Here is a 24,286-nt window from a genome sequence, read left to right on the forward strand (position 1 = left end):
CAGCAGCGGCGGTGTTCCAGAAGATGATGCACCAACTATTCAGGGACCTCACTGACGTCCAGTACTTCCAAGATGACATTTTGGTGATGGGAAGAGACATTCCAGACCACGACGTGAAGTTGGGAAGAGTGTTGAAGATCCTGGAAAGCAAGGGACTCACGGCCGAATGGTCCAAATGCCGAATAGGAATGAACTCAGTAACCTATCTGGGCCATGAGATAGGAGTGCAAGGCGTAACTCCTAAAGCAGAAAACGTCAGAGCGATCTGTGAAGCACCATCCCCCGTCACCAAGGAAGAAGTCAGATCGTTCCTGGGGATGGCAGAGTATTACGGAAAATTTGTGCAGCACTTCGCCTCGAAGACCCATCACATGAGGCAGCTCACGAAAGAAAACACAGAATTCAAGTGGTCAGAGGACACACAACAGGAATTTGAGATCATCAAGAAGGAAGTGGCTGGGGCTAAACCCCTACAGGGATTCCACCCCCAATGCAAGACCGTCCTGACCACCGACGCCAGCGACAAAGGACTGGGCGCTGTCCTCATGCAAGACCGAGGCCACGGACAGTTGGAGACGATCAGCTTTGCCTCGCGCACACTGAGTGATACCGAAAGAAAATACAGTGTGATAGAGAAGGAGATGCTGGCGGTGGTGTGGGCTACCACGCGCTTCCGACAGTTCCTGTGGGGCACCAGATTCCAATTGCGGACCGACCACAAGCCGCTACTGAGAGTGCTGACATCAAGTGGCCATGCCGATGCAACGCCCCGGATATCAAAAATGTCTCTAAAGCTTCTAGAATTTAGGTATGACGTGGAACACATACCGGGCAGCAAGAACAAGGTTGCAGATTACCTGAGCCGAGCGGCAGCTATGGAACCGAGTGAGGAAGACAAGGCCGGCACGGAAGAATGGGTGGCGCTAATGGAGGATCACGAAAGAGTCATCAGCCTCCAAGAATGGACACAGGCGTATGAGGAGGACCAGACACTGAAGGAGGTGAAAACACACATTACCCAAGGTTGGCCGGAAAAGAAACACGTCCGGAGAGAACTCAATCCATATTTCGAAGTGAGGGAGGAACTCTCCCTGGACAATCAAGGGACTTTTGTATACAGAGGTGAGAAAGTCATTCCTCCCACGAGCATCATACCCAGACTGCTGGATATGCTACATGAAGGGCACTTGGGCATCGGGAAACTCAAACTGAGATCTAAGCAAGACTATTGGTGGCCAGGAATGGACATAAGAGCAGAACGGCACGTAAGGGAATGTGCGAGGTGTCAAGGTGCAGACAAGACAATCAAACCCCTGCGTCCAGCGTTGGGAACATTTGAAACACCCAGGAACCCATGGGAAGAGCTGTCAGTTGACATCCTAGGCCCTATCCTAGACACCCAAGGAGTCCAGAAGTATGTGTGTGTCCTCATTGATAAATTCTCGAAATGGCCAGAAGTCATGATTGAGGAAGCCATGGACACGGAAACAATAGTGAAGTTTCTGGCAGACACTTTTGTGAGGGAGGGCATACCCAAATCCATCCTCAGTGATAATGGGCCCCAGTTCCGATCGGAAAAATGGGACCACTTCCTGAAAAGGAACGGCATCTTGGCGAAGCACACATCCATTTACCACCCGGCAGGAAACGGCCAAGTTGAACGCTTCAACAGGGTGGTGATGGGGTCAATCCAAGCAGCCATCTCGGACAACAAAGACTGGGAGAAGGACATATGGCACATGTTATGGGCATACAGGATCACTCCCACAAGCACAGGATATAGCCCCTTCCAGCTGTTACGTGGTCGAGAACCATTCACCCAGGACAACCGGGTATGGAAGGAAAAGACCATAGTGAGTGAATGGTCCCCTGCGGTGGTGCGAGCCAACATAGAGAAAGCTCAGGCAGTATACACAAGACACTACAATGCAAGGAGAAACGTGAGAGACACAGAACTCAAAGAAGGAGAATGGGTGAGAGTGAAGTTGCCCACCTTACAAAGAAAGGGAGAGAGCAAATACAGCAAGCCCATGCAGGTGAGGGAAATCAAGGGCAGAGCGGCCAGGCTGAGTGACGGTAACATATGGTCACAAGACCGCATGGCCAGGTGCAATAAGATACTCGCTTGGGACTGTGGAAGAGCCGGCGGAGAAATAGATGGGAGTGAGAGGGAGAACCAGGAACATCAGGGAACCGAAGTCACACTCAGAGAAGGAGAACAACGACAAGGAGAAGCAAGGAACACTGAGCAGGAGATAAGAGCCGATGAGACTGACGGTAACAGGAATAGGCACGGCGAGGAAGAGAACAACACCACCCCGGTAAGACAGACTCGGAGTGGTAGAGTGGTGGTGAGACCAGCGAGATTCAGAGACTTTGATTTGAGCGACGGACAGTAAGTTGATTATGGTTGTGTGGAAAAAAGGGAGATATGTAGAGACAGTCTAGTTGATGCACGGCACGTCGGCGACGTGACGTGCGGGCGGCCAGGATTGGATGCGCACGTATTGGGCGTGCCAGGAGCGCGAGAGGCGCGAAGGAGAGCGGAGAGAGACAGCGCAGGGAGCAGAGGCTCGGCGCTCTTTGGAAACATATAATAAAGTTAAGAGTTAAGACAGCCTGGCTCCAGAGTCATCTTTATAGTGTGCCTGCATCGTTACAATACAGTTTAAAAGTCCTTAAAAAAACGATTTACACAGCGTGATATTATCGGCAGAGTTGTGGATTTGGTCTGGCTAGCTCGCAGCCCTAGTACTCTCACTATGTTGTCTCTGGTTCATTCGGATCAAAAGTTACAAAACAATATGGTGACTTGGGTTTCTGCACAGTGGAACGCTTTTCACAAAGTTTGTTCATCTTAAATTATTTAATTTGCTCATTAGTGTGTTTTGATGTTATATTGTTACCAATAAGGTGAGCACTATTCCCAGACACTATTGCCAGTTGTAAAAATGACAAAATAATGAAATAATACTATCACAAAAGGTGCTGCATTATGCCACATAATTTGGCTTTTCTTGCTGCGTAATTTGTTCAAATCTGCTGAATAATTTGGTCCTCCTCTGCCGCATAATTCCATTGTCCCTGGTTTATGTACATGAAAGAGCAGCAGCGAAATTATACACGTATGGGGAATCAACTAGCCATACCAGTTTATACAACAATGTTTTGCAAGGGTTTTGTAATGCTTTAAATGCTGGAAGTAAACTTATCCCTATAGCTCTCGTGTAATGAATGATAATCTTTGCATTTCAAACATGGCTGCCAATTTAGCACGAACCGGGTCAAGGGCTAACATTATAGTCCGTCATCCCTTTTCATGACGAAGGTGGGGCTCAGGAGTTCATGCGAGGCGAGAGACTCCCATCTGAAGATGGCGGCTTCACCGGAGCTGGAGCTGGAGCGGCTGGTGGCCGAGCTCCCCTTACTGGAGGAGCCCGTCGAGTCACTGAAGATGCTCAAGACGGCGGTGCTGGCGCTGCCCATGAGCACCCTGAGAGAGCGGGTGCCGGGGCTGCGGCTCAGGGGCCTGTTCAACCTGCTCAATGGGGATGACAGGTATGAGACCTTCCTGAGACCCAGAGTAAAACGAAACACGCCCCTCAGCACCTGTATACGAGACGAGGACACCGTAGCCTTTTCTTCGTGCACCTTCCTAGAGCGCCTGGATACTCCCAGGGTGGCAAGCAGCGCTCTACAAATCTACGTTACCTTACATTACGTACGCACCACCAAACACAGGAGAAATGAAGGGGATGGCACTTCCTAGTACTACTTAACCATCAGACCTTGTGCATAAGGCATACAAGTATTACACCCAGCGATAGCCCTAGTGGAAAGATCTTAAGATTGCCGGTTCCATTTAACTATCTCTGCTAGTCCAGTTTTTTGTATGTTGGGAATTTATAATGCTTTATACGCCATTATAAAAACAGCACTCAAAGTTCCAAATGCCAAAAAAGCAGTCAGACTGGTTGAGCTACTCACACATCGACTTGGCCATTGATATTTCTGCAAGTATAAGGCAGAGTCCAATCTGGAGGGGCGAGGAGGAGCCCAGTATTCAACATGTACAGTGGGCTGCCCCTAATGGAAAGCACACCATAGTTGTTGGGGTAAAAGAGCCAGGTCAACCCCGCTGCACATGGCAACAAATGAACTGTTCACTGGGGACAAATCATTGGGAGAGGATGAGATACTCAATTCAAAAGTCTCCTCGAGATAGCTCAACCAAAGTTAAATGGAGGAGGAGGCATGGTTACATGTTCAGCTAGGTGCTTCCAACATTCTCTGACCAAAAAGAGGCAGAATTTCTCAGGTTTCAAACATATTGATTTGCATAATTATCCTGTCACAAAGTGGCACGGCATTTAACCAGACCATGTTATCACAGAAAATTACCTTACTTGTCTGACCTACATCAGATTGCAAGTAAAGTCTTTGATACACAAGACATCACCTTGGTGTAGGATGTAGAGGCTAAACTGATACCTTACGGTGTGTCACAGAAACATGACAGCAGTCCAGAAACATGGGAGCAGATGAAGACTTTTTGCTCTATTATCCCCTCATGGGTCCTACTCGTCCCAGTCCTTACATAGTGAGGCAGTCCTGCCTCCAACCAGCCAATCAAAACTCTAAGAGAAACAATAACCAAAGGTCATATAAACCCCTCCCAACCACTGCCATGCCTGTTTTTTCTTGCTCTGACGGCGGTCTGTGAATCCTGTTGCTGTTTCCGGTTGTTGCAAGATGTGTTGCGGTGCCGTGAGTTTTTGAAAACTGTTTGGTCTTGAAAATGTACTGTTTATTCTGACTTTATTTGTCTCTGCGCGGCCATACCGGTGCTCCAGTTGGCCACGCTCCTGGGTCTGGAGGCTCCCCGCGCATGGGCTGGGCTGGGGCGGGTAGCTTTCCTGATGTCCTGGCCCGGGTTGTTCCGTCGCTGGGGGTTTCAGGCAGCGTCTGGCCCCCACGGCCATGTTGTGTGTATGTGGCTGTGGGTGGAGTCTGCAGGGCTGCCCTTTTCCTGATGTTCAAGTCTCACGTCACAAGAATTAGTTAATTGGGGGCAGTATCTCATGGGAGTTGCTGGGCACTTCCTTTTTGTGTGTTTGGAGTTTTTTGTGTGGTTTACTTCTTTTTTTCTCTGGCCATGAGTGAAAGTGCTTTCTCTCCGGTGCCTGCAAAGGCAGTGTCCAAGCAGCATAATGTCCCGGACCTGTATAGGATGACATTTTGCAGATTTCTAGGGCTGATTTGCAGGAATTGATCAATTCTGCTGTCCAGTCTGGGCTGCTGGAGCATGCGGTGAAAAAGTCCAAGGATGATGATGAGGAGGATATGGACAATTCACCTAGGGGCAAGTACGTCCAGGGCAAGGTTTTTTCGGACATGCTGGTCCATATTAGGCAGGTGCTCGGTTTTGACCCTAAATCATTATCGGATGGGTTTTGACCCTAAATCATTATCGGATGAGGGGTTTTACTCCCAGTATAGTTCCTCTGTAGTGGATGACCTTCCCTTCCAAGCTGTCCTGAAGGATATAATGACTAAAGAATGGCTTGAGGTTGATGAGCAGGGTATTCCTCGCTTTCTGGGGAAGCTGTATAGTCTGGCGGACTTTGACACCCAGTTTCCTCCGGTTCCCAAGGTCAATTCTCTTTTGTCCTCTATGGCTTCTACTTCGTCTTGGTCTTTGTCATCGGAGGAGGCTTCCTTCGCGGTCCCAGTGGAGCGGAAGCTGGAGTCTGCTCTCAAGCGTTCTAATACGGCTACTCATTTTGGGGTGCGTGCTAGCACTTATGCTGCCTATGCCTTACAGGTCCCTCTGAAGGATTTTGAGAAGTTGTTTTGACTATTTCCAGGATCAAGGGGACCCTACTCCTGTGTTGGCTCAGATGGAGGTCTTGGCACTATTCCTCGCGGATGTGACTTGATTCCTTGTGGGCCTTCTCATCGGCTGCCGGGGCGGCGGTGGCTGGTAGGAGGTCTCTCTGGACCAAGTCTTGGCCTCTTGAAGCTGCTCAGAAGGCCTTGGTTCATAAGCTGCCTTTTGAGGGCCCGTCTCTTTGGGGACTATTTGAATGCAATGGTGCAGCGTTCTGCAGAGGAGAAGAAAATGTTGAAGCCTTTTCAGCCTGTGCCTAAGAAGAAATCCTTTTTTCATAAGCAGGGGTTTCAGGGGGCTTTGTCTTCTCAGTCCTTTCGTGGTCGAGGGCCGCGTTCCATTATAAATCCCGGCCTCAGCTGCAACATTCCACTGGTGCGTGACATAAGTGACTATGCCGTTGTAGGGGCTCTGCTCAGTTTGTTTCTGGTCCGTTGGTCAGTTCTGATTTCCGACCAGTGGGTCTTGTCTGTCATCAGGTTGGGTTATCAGATTCCCATCCGCCCCCCCCCCCCCCCCCTGGATTACTTTCAAATTACCCCGTTGTCAAGAGACCCCGTAAGCCGGTCTGCCATGTTGTCTGACGTCACCATGTTGTTGACAAAGGGGTCTATTGTACCAGTTCCAGTTGAGGAAGTGGACCTGGGGTTCTATTCCCATCTGTTTCTGGTCTCAAAGCCGGATGGTTCCTTCCGCCCGATTCTGAATCTCCGAACTTTGAACAATTGGTGCGGTTGGATCATTTTCGGATGGTCACCTTGCAGTCCGTCATTTCCCTCATCCAGGAGGGCCATTTTCTTGGCTTCACTGGACTTGTAAGACGCCTATTTCCATGTTCCAGACCATCCTGCCAGTCAGCGGTTCCTGAGGTTTGCTGTTCAGGGGATGCATTTCCAGTTTAAAGTTTTGCCGTTCGGCCTCTCCACTGCTCCCAGGACTTTTACCAAGGTATTGGCTGCTGCTGTGGGGGTTTTGCAGCATCAGGGTTTCTCCGTGTTTCCCTATATTGATGATTGTTTGATCTCTGCTTCCTCCTTTCGTAAGGTTCTTCTGGCGGTGGAGGCTACGTTGACCATGGTCCAGGTTCTGGGGTTCAAGTTAAATCTGGCCAAGTCACATCTGGATCCTTTTCAGAGACTTCAGTTCATCAGGGGTCTGTTTGACACCTCTCTGGGGGCGATGTTTCTCCCTCCTGTTCGGATCCTTTCCCTGCTAACTCTGTTACTGGATCTGTTGAGTCCTGCCCCTGCTCGTGTTTGGCTGCGGGTTCAGGGGTTTGATTACTGCCACCACTGCTGTGGTTACTTGGCTTGCCTACATCTCAAGCCCTTGATGACTCATCTGTTGGCTTTATGGGACTACTCCTGGGCAGATTACGAGACTCTGCTTCTTCTCTCTCCTGCTCTGGTTCAGGACTTGGACTGGTGGTTTTACACTCCCAATCTGGAGAAGGAGGTGCAGTTTTGTCTTCGTCCTCCCCTTTTGTTAACAACAGATGCCAGTCTTTGGGGTTGGGGGGCCACGTTGGGGTTCTTGGACGCCAAGGGTCAGTGGTCCCGGAGGGGCAGCTCTTGTTCCTCGAACTGGCGGGAGTTGGCGGGAGGCGGTGCAGTTCTTTAAGGTTCATCTCCACAGAACGAATCTGTTGGTTCGTACCGACAATCAGGTGGCTCGTTGTTACTTGAACCGTCAGGAGGGACACCAAGTAAGTGTCTCTGAATCTGCTGGCCTCCATGATTTGTGCTTTGGCGAAATCTCACCTGTTGGCGGAATCTCACCTGTTGGCATTGAGAGCTGTGTACATTCTGGGGCAGTTAAATTTTCATGCGGACGCTTTGAGCCGCAGCCTTCCATCCTCTGTTCTGTACCATCTCTCTGTTTTTCTATTCCAGAACCTTTGTCTTCCGTTCAGGACTCCCTAGATCGATCACTTTGCCCCCCCTCACAACGCTCTTCTCCCCAGGTTTTGTTTGGAGGTGTTGTTTCCTCAGGCTTGGGCAGTGGATGCTCTTTCGATTCCCTGGCCTTCTGTATGCCTTCCCTCCTATTCCCCTCCTCCCGAGGGTGCTGTAGAAGATTCGGGGGGAAAGGGTGTCGGTCCTGTTGATTGCGCCCTTCTGGCCTCGCCACCTTTGGTTTCCTCTCCTGTTGGGGTTGGAGTGGGCCAGTTGGTCCGGCTTCCTTTGGTTTCGGCTCCTCTTCAGTTTCCGCTCTTGTCTCTGCCTTGTCTTCATCGTTTGCAACTGACGGCCTGGCTCTTGAGCGGGTGACGTTTGAGTCTTCGGGCTGTTCTTCTGTCGTGGCCCGTGACATCTAGTTGTTGCGTCGGCCTTCGACCCTTAAATGCTATGGTCGACATTGGGGCTCTTTTGTCTCTTGGTGTTCTTCGCATGGTGTGGATCCTGTGCTTGGGATCCTGCTTCTGTGCTGGATTTTCTCCGGGTTGGTTTTTTGAAGGACCTTTCCCCTTCCACATTGTCTGCTGAATGGGCGGCGGTTCGTGCGTGTCGGGGTCCGGGGCCTTCCTTGGAGGTTGTTACCCCTTTGGTTAGTCTGCTTCTTCTGAGCTTTAGGCTTCGTTGTCCGGTCTCTCCTGTGATCATGCCTTCTTGGGATTTGCCTACTGTTTTGTGGGGTCTGGAGTTGCCCCCTTTTGAGCCTTTGTTGGAGGTCAACTTGTTGTGGTTGTCCGCTAAGGTGGCTTTTTTGCTGGCCATCACCTCCGCTCGTCGGTTGGGTGCGTTGCTCATTTCTTTTCCTTATTTGCTGTTCCTGCAGGATAGGGTTGTTTTGCGGGTTGATCCGGCTTTTCTGCCTAAGGTTTCTTCCAAGTTCCATTTGCAGCTGGAGGTGATACTTCCTGATTTGCCTACGGAGGGGGATTCCCTTGTTCCTTCTTCTTTAGATGTTCGAAGGGCTGGAGGGGGATTCCCTTGTTCCTTCTTCTTTAGATGTTCGAAGGGCTCTGCAGATTTACCTCCAGCGTTCGTTGGTGTTTCGGCATTCTCCTGCCCTGTTTGTCTCCTGTGGGGGTGTGGCTAAGTGGAAGAAGGTTCTACGATCAGTCGATGTGTGCATTTGGTGGTCTGCCAGTTCTTTAAGTCTGTGGGTCTGCCTCCTCCGTCTCGGGTGCATCAGGGCTCGAAAAATCCCAAAAATGGTACTAGTCCTGCAGGACTAGTACCTTGAAAAATGTCCTCGACCTAACTCAATCTACTTGACCTCCGTCTCTAATAGCGGAGCAAATGTGACAAGATAACAAGATTTAAAAGCATCTTTATTGCTCATTAACTTTGTGAGCAATAAAAATGCCTTTAAATCTTGTTATCTTGTCACATTTGCTCAGTTTTCACAGACAGAGGACAAAAGTTAGTTTGTCTTCCTACTCCCCAGAAATGGCGAGTATGACCTAAAAAAAAAGCTAGCCTCGTTAAATTTAGCTCGCATATGTGAGCGGTAGAGCGAATTTTTCAAGCCCTGTGCAGGGTTGTTCGACACGTTCTTTGTCCGCTTCCTGGGCTGAGGCGGCAGGGTCTCTATCCAGGAGGTTTGTAGAGTGGCCACTTGGCAGTCCCATCACACGTTTGTTCGGCATTATCGACTTGATGTTTTAAATGCATCTGCTTTAAGTTTTGCTGTTGACGTTCTGAACGCTGCTGTTTGTTGATCATTTGTTTGATTAAAGTTTTGTACTTTTTGCATGGATCCCGGGTGTCCTGCGTTTTTTCTTCCTGGTTCTCTGCTTGTGAGTTCCCCACTATGTAAGGATGGAACGAGGAGGACCCATGAGGGGGTAATGTCTTATTACTTACTGGTAATCGTCATTACCCCGATTAGGGTCCTCCTCGTCCCAGCCCCTTCCCTCCCTCCCTCCCGCTGTGTTTGTGTCTGGGACTTGTTGATAACAGGAATGACGGTGGGTGGTAGAAGTTTATATGACCTTTTGGTTTTTGTTTTTCTAAGCGTTTTGATTGGCTGGTTGGAGGCAGGACTGCCTCACTATGTAAGGACTGGAACGAAGAGGACCCTAATCGGGCTTATGAATATTACCGGTAAGTAACAAGACATTACTACCCATTCTGACTATATTCACCGACCATATAGGGTCTCCTGGTTTGCCCTTACCTTTTTACCAGTACTGTTTATCCCATGTGCTTTAGATCCATCGATTGTGATCATTTCCCACTTTCTCCGTACCTTCATATGCCTCATGGTCTCCAGCTTCACCCTTTCTCATTTAGTTTTATAAATCTATTGTTATTTGCTCCTACTTTTGATATTTGATATTTGCATGTGACGACCATCACCTAACATGCATCTATTTGACCAGTCATTGTTATTGACCTTTCTCCGCTTTTTATTCTGATGAGACTACTTGTCTTCTACCATGTTGGTAGCTATATCAAATTAATCCAGATCTCCCCCAGTCTGTGGTTAATTGCATACAGAGAAGATGTTCATTCCACCGAAACAGTATGTCAGCAACACCATCTTTCTTTCTTTTTACCAACTTAAAACTAACTTCTCAATAATGAATTTCAAACCACCTTTCCACTGTTCCTGTTCCGTGGCAGCCTCTCCAGAATTCAGCCAAAACGTAGGCAGAGCAGCAACCCGGTGCCTGATTTCCTCTTAATGATCTCAACACAGCTACCAGCTACTGGTCAGTGCATCCGTCCCCCATGATGTGGTTTATATTCGTGGTATAAAGAAAATGCTCTAACACAATTCAAATAATAAAATGTATAACGCCCCGATACTGCATTCTAAATGCCAAAACACTGTTTCAACGAGGTCTTGGTGCTGCTGGGGGAGGAGGGGGGCGATAGGGGGGGAAGGGGATGGGGGGGGAGTGGGGAGAAAGGCAAAGGTTCCAGTGCAGATTTTCCAGTTACATATCAATCAATCAATCAATCAGTCAGGGGCTTTTAAAGCGTGATACTCACCCGTGAGGGTCTCAAGGCGCTGGGTTGCAGCTGTCCTGCTGCAACTTGTCAGCATCTCCATCTCAACCTTTACGAGTAAAGTCTGAGCCACTGTACCGCATAGGTCTTGCCAAATATCATGCTTTTTACTTGCTTAGTCTTGTGACTGCTCTCCTTATTTCCCTGCAACTAGAAGGTAACAGCACAAGCTACTTATTTGTGTATAGATTCATGCTCCCATTGGGTCGAGGTGTTTGACATGTATTATCCTGTCTAAAAATGTCATTTTTGTCCCCATGCATATTGCATCTGTACAATATCTGCATTCCTCTTCCACCACGAGCTGTGAATAGAAGTTGCCGGGGCTCACATTGCCACAGTGCTCAGCAAGGACCCTGGCACCAGTGTGAATACAACTGTGTGGGTGGAGTGGACTCCCACCTGCAGACAGCTGTGAAGTGGTGGACAATGTTCCAGAAAAGAAACCAAGCAGATTAAAAAATGAGGGTAGCAAAGAATACATCAGTTGATGATGAAGAGTAGCAGGTTTCACGTGCTAAAGTCCTTCAACTCCCAAACTTCCATCCCTGAACACCAAAACACTGTACATGATACTTAAACCAAAGAACAACAAGTATCATCAAAACAGTCACTCAGGTAACCGCAAGACTATTACAAATTAGGTGGCGAGTGATACTTTCTTTCAACAGTGAGGCAGAGAAAGGGGTTTTTAAGTTATCTCTGTCTATAAGGGAATGTAGGTAGACGATGCCCAAATGGTGACAAAACCCACAAGTTGACATCCTCATTTAAGATGTCCTATTGTAGACAACGTAAATGAAATGTGCTCCAAATCAAAGCAGATTAATGTTTGTTTTGAGCACGCTTTAATGCACAACACATTTTAGTACTACAATATGTTTTTTTTCACTGTTTTGTTTTTATTTTCACTGTGCTCTTCTCTTTTGTCTTCAGGGAACAGATTGCTTTGTGTGTGTCTGTTTTGGAACGACTCCTTGAGGCCTTGGAGCCGGTTTTCGTGGCACAGAATTTTAAAGAAGAACTTCAAAGGGGACTTTATCATCCAGACGACACAGTGAAAATACTCACGGTATCCCAGGTATGGAGGACATTAATTCGCAAAAAGAATGTTATCCCTTCTCAATTTTGCATTATGCAGATAGTGACTCTAAACCGTGTTGCATTTGGGTAAGAAATCAGCGGCGTTGCAATCTGTAGCAAATCTGAAATCATTGATTCAGAGGGGCTTACCAGTTGACATGCAATAGATTCTTTAGTACATTTGAAATTAATTGTTTGTTTTTTGTTTGGAGTGTGAGGGTAAGTTATTCAAATTCAATGGATTTATAAATTTAAAATTATTCTTGAAAGTAACTTTCAGGACCATTCTTTGTGCTTACTCTCATGCTATACGACCTGCCCAGAGCATTATGGATCTTATATCCCTCCTCTAGACTTCAACTGCTAACTTTTTTTTAACCTCCGTCTCTAAGAATTTTTATCTGACCAGATGAGGCCATAAAATACATGTTTAAATACGATACAATTATAAAAGAAAATAATCACAATACAGCAATTAATAAGAGCAAAATCTTACTCCGCACTGATGCTCAGTAGGGAAAATTAGAAACCACCAAATCGTCCAAAAACATTTCGTACACATATGATTTCTGTAATTAATAACACTTCTATGAATTTCAGAGTGCATATTAAAAATGTATATAGGCTGGTTTAAAACGGAATTAAAATAAAAGTAAAACGAAGTATAAAATGTGCATTATGTCAATGTTTCATCAGCACTAATCAAATAAGGGTAATTACCTCTCCATTGTTTTCATGGCTCAAACTGCGGCTTTAAAGAAGGAGCACACCCTAAAACAAATAGCAGATGTATTCAATATTTGCAGATGATACAAAGCATCAATACATCTACAAGGCCAGGTGATTTTAAGAGAGGTATGAGGAACAGACTGCGAGGATAACTAAAATGAATGCTGAAAAACAACTAATGCAAAAACGACTACTCAGAAACCCCGTAGAAAGAGCAAAGTGGAGGTGCTCTCTCCCCCCCCCAACCCCCCGGGGGGGTCAGTTTGGATTCCAATACTCAATAGCCACCATGACGCGCCTGCTCTAAAACATAAGAGGAGAGACGACTCCCATTGTGTCAAATCTAGTGAAAGATAAAAGGCAGACCCAACACTAGTAAGTTGTCTATAATAAACAAACACTTCACTTTTCGCCAACTTCGCTTGCAATCTTCTCTATACACAAAATTCCTGAAAGAGACTCTCTATCTCGACTTTGTGTTCTTTCTTTATACTTTTGGGTAACTTGAACAGAGGCCAACCCCAACGCCTTGAATGTTTTAAAGATATTACTCAACCAGGGGTAGCACGCCCTTTATCCAGACGACATCCCTACAAAGTTTTGTTTACCGGTTGACCCACACGCTAACCCACAGTACAAGTGGGGCAAGTTGAACCCTGTCTTCATTGAGGCACTGGTTTAACTCTGCGTGGATAATGTAACTAGATGCAGTCGGCTGGAGATGTAAAAGCCTCTGACGTATGCAGTTTTCCTCTTGCTTGAGAGGGGAGTTCTTGTAGTAACCCCAAATCCCCGTCCGTACGTAGCGGCCCGGACACATTGTACTTTATATACTTTTGCAACCAGTGAAATGGTCCTTTGCCTCTCGCATTAGGGAGATTAAATATTGCTCTAGCTGACCTGCTAAGCTTGAGACATGAACTTGACAACTGAAGCTTTCATGAGCCAGAAAACAGTCCAATAACAATAATATTTTACATTGCACAAAGACTGTCCCTTAACACGCCTACGAATATCAGTTTTGCCTAGCCCAGAAGGCCATAATCCGAGATTTGCCATAGGTAGTAACCAGGTAGAGAATACCCATAAATTGGATGAAACGGTCCACCAGTACCTGCAGAGCTATAAGGGTCCGAGCCAAAAGGACCACTTTGTCAGCATAGAGCAATGCTGGCACCTTAGTGTCGCAATTCTGGGAGTGTCCACCAGGGAAGATGTCAGATACGAGCAGAGACCGTTAATATATAAGATAAAAAGTAAGGTGACCAAAATACAGTCTTGGCCAACTCGTGCTCAAGGCTAAATTCAGGGGACATTTCACCATTTAGACTCACCCGAACTTTCACTGCCAGATCAGTATGTACATTGTACATGAAGTTTAGCAAAGATACCTCCACACCCATATCCATCAGCCTCAACCACACTTTGGATCTAGTAATGGAGTTGAATGCTGTTGAGGGGTATATAAAGGCCAGGCGGAGGGGGCAGCACTTGACAAAGATGTACTAATTAACTATTAAACTCAGATTCAATCACTGCTACCTAGCCCTGGACAAAACCCAAATTGGAAGGGAGAGAGGATGTCATGCTCTTGATTCCATTCAGCTGTAAGTCACTCAGCCAATAGTTTTAACTGTGCGGTCTATTAAAGAAATTGGTCTATAACACTTTGGGGGACATGCAATCACCTTTTTTGAAAACAGAAACGATGGTTGAGAGTTTCCAGGAACGTGGTTGTGTATATTTAGAGAGCTGTTGAAAGCATTGGTGATCAAGGGGCCCCAGAGAGCAGCATTATAATCCCAAAAATGTTTACTTTTTTATTCTTCAGCATGTCCCAATCCTTGTTTGCTTTGGAAAATGTCCCCCTCTTGAAAAATCTTGTTTTCATTGTGGAGGTTCTGAGTATTTACACTATGCAGTCAAAGCCGCTTCTTCTGCACTATTAATAATTAATGTGCAAAGTACATATTTTATAGTAGTGGGTGCCAACTTGTATTCCCATATTTGCATAATGCTAAGGGACGTGCCCTCTAATGTTGAAGTTGAGTTGATGACCCGAAGGAGCGTTAGTGGCCCCTGGGTTTGTCTGTACTTGGTCACCCATGGCTGGGTGAAAACTATTGTGCAGGAAACCCCAGAGAAGTCTAGTCCATGTTGGAACCAGAAAATACTGTTATTTTTGTACAGCTTTGATAACCGAGCACAACTTGAGAGCAGGTAGGGATGCATTCCCTCTCCGCAAAAGCAAGGCTGCTTTCAGCTCTTTTAACACCATGATTGTTTAAATGTCAGACTCAATTACTGTTTAACTGTTACAATTCTGTTTTTAGGTTGGACGTATTGTCGCGAGTTCTGAAGCCATTGTAGAGATATTTAGCAATGTTGAATTGCTAAGACAAATTATTCATTGTATTGGCGGTGAGAAGATATCAGTAGCGAAAGAGGTAAGTAGGAATTACTTGCATCTCAAATTTTTATTACATGCTAGTAGAGCAACACTTTCTTTGCAAGAATAGCTTGTATTTTAATTTACGATACACTAGAAAAAAACCTACTGATAGCTGGTGTGACAGATGTTGTCTCAAAGTAATGTCTAGGAATATGAACACAGTTACATGCAAATTTATGTACCATTGTTATCATGTTAAGTGGCGTTATAACCCCCCCCCCCTTTCCGGGAGATCTCCTATTCTTTGTAATTTCTTATTTTTTTAAAAGTTGGGATTCACCGGATACAGATTGGGTGGTTATCTGATGTGGGAGCGGGGCGGTGGGTTGGGATCTCAGGTTGTTCGAGTTTGAATTTGTTTGTATGTTGCAGGTCACTATTACATTCACTGGCGAGCTGTTCAGATCTAAACACAGAGACGTGTAAGATCACATACGGTTACTCCCACTGTGAGGGGCTCTGGAGGAGGGATGGTGGGGGGGGGGAGGTTGGAGCATAAATGCATAACATATTATTTGGTGGCACAGACACATTTTAATTATTTTTGGTATCAACCTGATACGCGATTGCAGTTTCTAAAACCTGAAAACAATCCGGCCCGCCCTTATCCCCTTTACACTATTCTCCCGCTTGGGCTCACGAGTACTCCAGCTGAAATTCCTACATTGCAAACCACAAGCTGGGCTTGGGGACGTCTCCGCTAATATTTAAAGTCTGAGTATTTGTACTCTCCGCCTCTGCCATAACCCGTGGCTATCTCCTACCACTGAGGCTCTTTTTTTTAAACAAACTTTATTGAGTATTACAACACGACGCCCACGTTGTCAGCTCCTATCCGTTGGTGACCTGTTCAAAGACTGACAAATGCGTTTGGTAACGGTTCTGACAGCAGACTGTGATATTTCCACGCTAGACCATTTCCTGGTGCACAGAACGGGAGCTTCGCTGGTTGCAGCTCTGTGCTACCGGCAACGGAACCACCAGAGTTTCTACCCCTCACCACAATAATTACATCATCCGGCAGCACACATCTAGTTGCTAGACTGTATCATCTTGCGCATACACTTCGACCAGCGGTGGGCGGAGGGGCGCTGACAGCCTGGGAGGGGGATCTAGCACACCATTTGACAGACAAGATGTGGGCCTATTGCTGTGAGCAGACTCGTTATGTATCCAATAATCACAAGCATAAACTTCTATATTTTAAGTATATACATAGAGTTTGTCACCCCCATGCAGCTTGCAAAGATGGGTCGCACTAAACTAGACAATTGCCAGAGAAGTGCGATGGAACATGCTGTTTTTATTCATTTAGCATGGCATTGCCCTGCCGTCCTGGCTTTTTGGGAGGCAGTTTTTGAACATTTTGGAACGAGTGGTCGAGACCGAACCTATGCCCTTGCCGCTGGTGGCACTGCTGGGGTATGTTCTCCCTTTGAGTGTTGGGATTATATGCTTTATTGCAATTGCGCTGTTGGCCAAGAGACAGGTCTCCTTGCATGTATTGTGACACCACTAGCGATATCTGTGTCTTTGCTACCTCTTACCTCCCACCTCCCGACCCAAAGATATTTCGCAGCCACTTCACTCCTACTTGCTGCTCCATCCTGAGCTTACTGACTGATGTGTTTCCCATTTGCAAAAATAATTGCTGTATCAGCTAGCCGGTTGTAACAACCTGATTCATCAAGATTAACTATTGTATGTGCCTGCAGTTTTTTAAAGTTTGTTTTAATTTTTATTATTTTTGATGCCATATTTATCATGCATTTCTGATTATCAATATTTTGTCAACCTATTCTGCATTGTGCGCATTATACCTTCTGTTTATCTTTGGAAAATTGCAAAAAAAAAGTAAAATAAAAAAATAAAGAAAAGTAATGTCAAGGATAGAACGCTGAAAGATAACCCCACTGGTTCTAATGTACTTGTTTTCCCCTGTTCTTATCCCTTGGGATCTATTCTCTGCTTGCACTGTTTGTTCTATTTTGCTTATTCACAATATTTATTTTCTTCCATACATCGTGTGCATATTCCATTTCGTCATGTCTGACCTAACTTTCAATCCCGCTGACTTGGGTATGACTGGTATCTTTTGAACAGTTACTATTTCATCTTTCGTTCTCCGTGTTTCCGTAGCCACTATCACCCAGCATGTTGATCTTCTCCATCCTTAAAGTTTGCAGCATTATTGTGTACACAAATTTGCTCTGGGTGTTTTCCAGCACCTTGCAGTACAGTTCCTGTTTTCCTTTGGCTCCACATTTCAGATGTTGTTTTTGTTTCTTGACTTTACATTTTGATTTAACACTTTGACATGTTGTGAGGCGTTGGTTGTAGGTCTGTCATTGTGGGGTGGCGTGTATAGTATCTATTATATTTATTTTTTGTTAATTGAAGCTTAACCTCTGTATCTCCAAAGCAATGTAATTATGTTTGAATGTCTTTGCTATTCCTATTGGCATCCCAACCCCCAGTAGAACACACTGGAGAAAACATGTCAAATACATCAAGAACAGCCAAGATTGGCTTAATTCATTGAAGCACTGACCACTAAGAGGGCCTGCGCAGAAACTGTCAACCGAAGACATTAGACTGAACTCAAGTAATACATCTAACTTGGATATGCCATATAGTTGGCTATCACTGTGATCAGAAGATCACATCCCACCGTGATATGCCCAACAGTAACCCCCCACCATAACACCTTGGACTGAATTCTCAATATACATTGAACACTGCCCACACACATCATGTTGTCCGCTATCACTCTAGCAAAGAGCATTCCCTCCAAAGAGCACCACACACACACTTTTTGGCAGCATGGGTCATGCATGTTCACAGAGATACTATGGCTCTCGTCCTACTCGACCTATGTGCCGCATTTGACACTGTAGCACACTCCACCTTGCTACAGTGTCTTAACAATGGTGGAGTGAAGGGGATGGCACTCAGTTGGATGCAGTCCTTTCTGACTGAAAGGGGCTTTCAGGTTAGACAGGGAGAACACTACTCTTGTGTGTTCAATCTCGATCAAGGAGTTCCTCAGGGCTCTGCCCTCAGCCCCACCCTGTTCAACCTTTATGCCTCCCCTGTAGCCACCATTGTGGAGAGGTACGGCATCCAACTGGTATCGTACGCCGACGACACACAATTGGTCATCTTTTGCGGCATTCAACTTCAGTGCTTGCATGCAGGAGCTTGCCTCCTGGATGTCTAACAACTGCCTGAAGTTGAATGGTTCCAAAACAGAAGTGCTTGTGATAGGGGGGGGCCCGTCTGTGTGGTCCTCGGCATGGTGGCCTGACTGTCTGGGCTCAATCCCCGTACCGAGTCAACAGGCTAAAAATCTCGGGGTTCTATTTGACTCTGACCTGTCTTTTACCCCTCAGGTGAATCGGGTGGCAGGCGCGGTGCGTCCATTGGGGCGTATGGGCGAAGCCCCACTAAGCCCCATGGACCCACCACTCGTCACAAGAAGCCAAACACAATTATTTTAAAAAATCGCGCTATCTGCCGGCCGGGAAACCGGGAGACACCCGACCTTCCCGGAGTGCGCAGGGGGGGGGGGGGGGAGGATCGGGCTGCTGCAGCTGCGCAAGTGTATTTTTGGGCACAAACATGCCCGCGCATGCGCAGATCGTTTTCTTGTGAATTCCCCCTTAGAGAGAGGACCAGGGGGCGGGCCGCAGCCCCCGGGGTTAGACAGGGCGACTGGGCGAGGAGTCATGGTGCCCCCCCAGCCAATCCTGGCGCAGGATTGGCTGGTCACTACATAGCCCGGTTACATAACCCCTGACGGATAGCACGGCCGACTTTGGTGCTGGGAAACCAGGTTCGAGCCTCTTATCGAACCATAAAAATGTATACATGACTTACTTTGGTGTTAAATAAATAGATATTTTAAAAAACAAAAATGATGTTCCGACTAAGGTGTGAAATTGGTGTCGAATAAATACATGTTTTTAAAAACAATTAATATTAATCATGTATCATTGGTGCTGGAGTACAAGGTTCGAGACTGGTATTAAACACTGACAAGCTGTGTGCAAGTTATATGGTCATAAAAATACATGAATGATGGATGCAGGATGGGTGGATGCATGAATGGATGCAGGATGAATGATGGGTGGATGAATGGATGGGTGGATGCATGAATGAATGATGGATGCAGGATGGATGCAGGATGGGTAGATGAATGAATGATGGATGCAGGATGGATGCAGGGTGGATGGATGGGTGCATGAATGAATGATGGATGCAGGATGGGTGGATGGATGGATGGATGGATGGATGGATGATGGATGAATGATGGGTGGATGAATGGATGGGTGGATGAATGAATGATGGATGCAGGATGGGTGGATGAATGAATGATGGATGCAGGATGGATGGATGGGTGGATGCATGAATGGATGCAGGAATGGATGCAGGAATGGATGATGGATGGATGGGTGGGTGGGTGGGTGGGTGGATGGATGCATGAATGAATGATGGATGGATGCTGGATGGGTGGATGGATGGGTGGATGGGTGGATGAATGAATGATGGATGCAGGATGGATGGATGGGTGGATGGATGGATGGATGGATGGGTGCATGAATGAATGATGGATGCAGGATGGGTGCAGGGTGGATGGATGGGTGCATGAATGAATGATGGATGCAGGGTGGATGGATGGGTGGATGGATGGGTGGATGCATGAATGGATGCAGGAATGGATGCAGGAATGGATGATGGATGGGTGGGTGGATGGATGGATGCATGAATGAATGATGGATGGATGCTGGATGGGTGGATGGGTGGATGAATGAATGATGGATGCAGGATGGATGGATGGATGGATGGGTGCATGAATGAATGATGGATGCAGGATGGGTGGATGGATGGGTGGACACATGAATGGATGCAGGAATGGATGCAGGATGGATGATGGATGGGTGGATGGATGGATGCATGAATGAATGATGGATGGATGGATGCAGGATGGATGGGTGGATTGATGGGTGGATGCATGAATGAATGATGGATGCAGGATGGATGGGTGGATGGATGGGTGGGTGGATGCATGAATGAATGATGGATGCAGGATGGATGGATGGGTGAATGCATGAATGAAAGATGGATGCTGGATGGATGGGTGGATGCATGAATGAATGATGGATGCAGGATGGATGCAGAATGGGTGGGTGGGTGGGTGGGTGGATGGATGGGTGGATGCATGAATGATGTATGGATGGATGCAAGGTGGTTCGGGCTCGCTCGCTGCGGTGCAATATGCAAATTAGTTTACGCCCCACCACTTTCAAATGTCACCAGCCGCCCCTGTCGGGTGGTTGGTATGTGCTTCGGGATACTTAAGAGCCTACGCAGAGTCCTTGACCTGCTTCCTGTTGGTGCCAGACAAACGCTTGTGCATGCCTTGGTTACATCGAGACTTGACTACGCCAACCTATTATATCCGGGTAATACGCCCAAAAGTCTCAATCGTCTCCAGGTATTGCAAAATGCCACAGCCCGGCTGGTGCTGAGGCTTCCCAGGAGAGCACCCTCCAAAGCCGCATTGAGGTCCCTTCACTGGCTTCCGATCCGTGAAAGGATTACCTTTAAAGCTTTATGCATGTGCCATCGCATCTTTGGAGGTAGAGCACCCGGCTCTCTGAACAGCCTCATCACCCCCTATAGACCAGAGCGGATGCTCAGATCCTCTGGCATGGGTCTGGCTGTTGTCCCTAAAATCCGTGAAGCTCGGATGGGGGGCAGATCATTTAGGCTCCTTGCAGCCAAGAATTGGAATATGCTGCCTACCGAACTACGACTCGAACCTTCTGAGACCAAATTTCGTAGAGCTCTCAAAACTCATCTCTTCCGCCTAGCTCTACTGTAACCCTCCGCCTCCCTCACTTGCCTACTCTCAGCGCGGGGACACGCCGGAGCGCGTAACGATGCGCTTTATAAAACTCCAAAATAAATAAATAAGAGACGGTGCATAGGCAGTGGTCAATGCCCTTTGCCCTTAAATGCCAACATCCTACACCTAAGGCACAGCAGAATGTAATACCCACAGCAATATCTGCAGCTGAATCAACCTCTGGTATGCAGAAGTTACTTCCCAGAGCCATGTCAAAATTCACCGGGCTGATGAAAGCAATGAGAGACCAGTTCTCGAATGTGTGTTGTGGAAATTGCCAGTACAACACAGTGTTCTGTGCTTTCACTGTCTGGAATACTAACGAATTTTGAGGCCAATTGCACTTGCCATCCAGGATTAAACCACTGATCTGATATAATCTAACAAAGAAAAGCATGTGGAAAAATCTGTGAATGTCTCGGTGTATTTAACTTTAAATGCATTGTTTTACTTTTTCAGGCAATTAAATCGCTTTCAAGAATAGCTCAGACAAAAGCTGGTCTGGAAGCATTATTTGTCAGCACTTTATTAAATGATTTGAAGACTGTCATGGCAATAAGTGACATTGTTCGATACAGAGTGTTTGAGGTAAGACAGATTTGCTTTCTTCTTTCCATTTCTTTGTTGTAAAGCTTGGTACATAATTCTGCAACATTTTAGTCACTTTCTGTCATGCAGGTATGTTATCTGTAAGTGTCTTAGTGCACTTCAAAATCTTAATCCACCGTTGGAATCTCTGGGCTCTGTTTCCATACTGTTCTGAGACTTTCTTCAATTGAGTATCATTCGTGAAATTGGTTTGTTTAACGTGGTACCGAAGAGCGTTTGTTAAAAAATAGTATTTGTTAGTACTGTGTGTATGGATGTGTGTGCCAAAGGCCATGGATGCTTTTCACTTGTCTATTATAGACTGTTGTGTAGATTTGTTTACCTAGGCGTCTGCATTGCTTTCATGTAGTGCTGCACGTGTGATCATGTGGTATCTTGAAGTTAAATTGTCCTTAATGATTTTAGATATGCTCCTAAGAGGGCAATGATTTACTGGGAAATTATTTACTTTCCATATTTCGGGGGGGGGGGTGCAACTTGGATCTGGGCAGCGTAGCACAGCAGGATACACCAGCTGCCAGTGCACAGATGTGGTTGCTGGGCCCAGGCAGTGGCTGGCTGCTCTGGCAAGACTGCATAGCAGAACTGTTGGTGGGTCACAGCCAGGCAGCAAAGGAGTTTAGCCACTGCGCCAGAACAGCACTGCAGGACAGCCGTAAAACTAAAACAGATGTGTAACACAGCATCTTCCAAAGTGACAGGATTAGCCAGCCCTGCAGGCTCTATGATTAGCCGGGATCTCCGCTGGTAGTGTATAAATGCGTGTTGCCAGTTTCCCAGTTTCGTCGACTCCTGGCAGGTGGAAATGGACATAGTTTTGCACCACGAATGCTTGTTTTTTTAGGTCGAGCATTTGAGACCTCTTATATACCTTAGTATATACTTATATGTGAGCCTACTTTGTAGGCTCTGGAGATCAGACCTAGGACTTGTCTGCTTACGCCAAGAGACTTTTTATCTGTTCAACTGCCTCTATTTAACTTGATAGAGAACGATCAGTAGAGGTCAGTAAAATACCAGAATTGCTTTCTGCTTGTTCATCCGCCTCTATTTAACAGTCTTGATAGAAAACGACCAATAGAGGTCAGTAAAAAAAAACAGAATTGCTTTCTGCTGAGGGACTTTGTGAAAATTCTGGCAACTGCCTCTATTTAACTTTCTTGATAGAAAACGACCAGCAGATGTCAGTAAAATACCAGAATAATTTTTGCACTCCCTAGATTCTAGTCCATAGAAATGATCTTCCCTGAGCACCCGTAGACCATATTTCTTTTCAAATCTTGAATTTTCAGTGATATGACCACCGAAGGCCCTGTGCCAATAAACAGGCTAAGTCCAACAAAAAATGTAGTAGAGCAAATACTCAGGAAATTGAAAGTATGTTAATATGGGACGAGAGCATGTGGCACATGTCCTCCAATTTCACCCTCCAAAACAGTAAACCATTGTGTACGTACTAGCACCCACACATTCTTCACATTTATCCATTTCCTCACAACTCAGACACAGTTGACTTGCACAACTTATGTACACAAAGCCCCATATTAAACACCTGTACAGCTACAGATCACTTCTACATTGAGAAACACAAGTGAAGAGAATTACTTTTCTCTTCTACACACAAGAGATGTAATTACAAATAAATGTAGATACGCAATGGAGATACACATCCCAATGTGCATATTCTAAGCAATGGGTTATGGAAAAAGACATGGATGCCAGAATACCAAAGGCAGTGACTTCACCCACCATTGACCCACCAAAACACAACACAAGACTGATCTCTTGTCATACCCTTAGCTCCCCACAGCTCGATATTTGCTTCTGCACAGGAGAAAGGGGGCACAAAGCTAGTCAATATTTGGGTGGGGAGGTTGGGAGTAGCAAGATGGGAGATATTTGTGTTTTGTAGGAGGGTAGGGGTAAAGCTAGCGGTGATGAACAAAAGAAGAATATCTACACACTTATTTGACTTGGCAGTTGGGGGATGCGCTGAAGGAAGTAAATTTGGTGGCAAATGGGCATATGTTCTTTTTCATAGATGCATGTGCGGATGAGGTGATAGGAGTGTTATCCAGTTTGCCAAAGAATGTGAGAGACTGCAGTGGCTTAAGTAAAGAAGGGGAGTGGGACTTGAGATAGTGGAGCTGATGGGTTTGTGTTTGAAAACCCGTTCCTATCATCTTACTTTGCTTGTCCATGAGAACAGCCTTGTGGAAGGTGAGATTATCAACAACAATAGGGATGATATTTCCCAGTTTGGGATTCCAAATGCTTTAGACAAATAGAAATGTACTACCTTTGTTCAACTTGTCACTAGGAACTTGCCACTAGACTTATTGCATAATGTAGTGTGATGCTGTGCCCAGGGGTAGGGTAACGGAATAGTTTTAATGTAGTGTATAAATGTCTCAAGCTCCTTTATTCCACATAATTGAGCCAAAAACGACACTGCCCACAGTATCATGGATACCAAAGAAAATGAGTTTCTCATAGAGTAGATTTGACATTACTTTGAGTTATGGTATGGATTATGTATTTATTTTGAGATGGGTTTGGTTATCCCATAGTCCAACTTTACTAAAAATATTTCTCCATGGGTACAAGTTTATTTGTAGGATTCTATATTTCTTTGACATTACTATTTA

General features: G+C 46.1%; 1 protein-coding gene across 1 annotated transcript in view; it reads left to right on the plus strand.

Moving 5' to 3' along the window:
- The first annotated feature begins 3,333 nt into the window (after positions 1-3,333).
- Positions 3,334-24,286, plus strand: part of PSMD5 (proteasome 26S subunit, non-ATPase 5) — a 63,795-nt gene continuing 42,842 nt past the window's right edge. The window contains exons 1-4 of the mRNA XM_078641881.1: positions 3,334-3,558; positions 11,791-11,935; positions 15,000-15,113; positions 21,489-21,617. Coding sequence (XP_078498007.1) covers positions 3,374-3,558; positions 11,791-11,935; positions 15,000-15,113; positions 21,489-21,617 — 573 coding nt within the window. The 5' untranslated portion in view covers positions 3,334-3,373. The remainder of the gene's footprint in view (positions 3,559-11,790; positions 11,936-14,999; positions 15,114-21,488; positions 21,618-24,286) is intronic.

The sequence above is a fragment of the Lissotriton helveticus genome, chromosome 5_1, assembly GCF_964261635.1.
Source record: "Lissotriton helveticus chromosome 5_1, aLisHel1.1, whole genome shotgun sequence".
NCBI classification, from domain to species: Eukaryota; Metazoa; Chordata; class Amphibia; order Caudata; family Salamandridae; genus Lissotriton; species Lissotriton helveticus.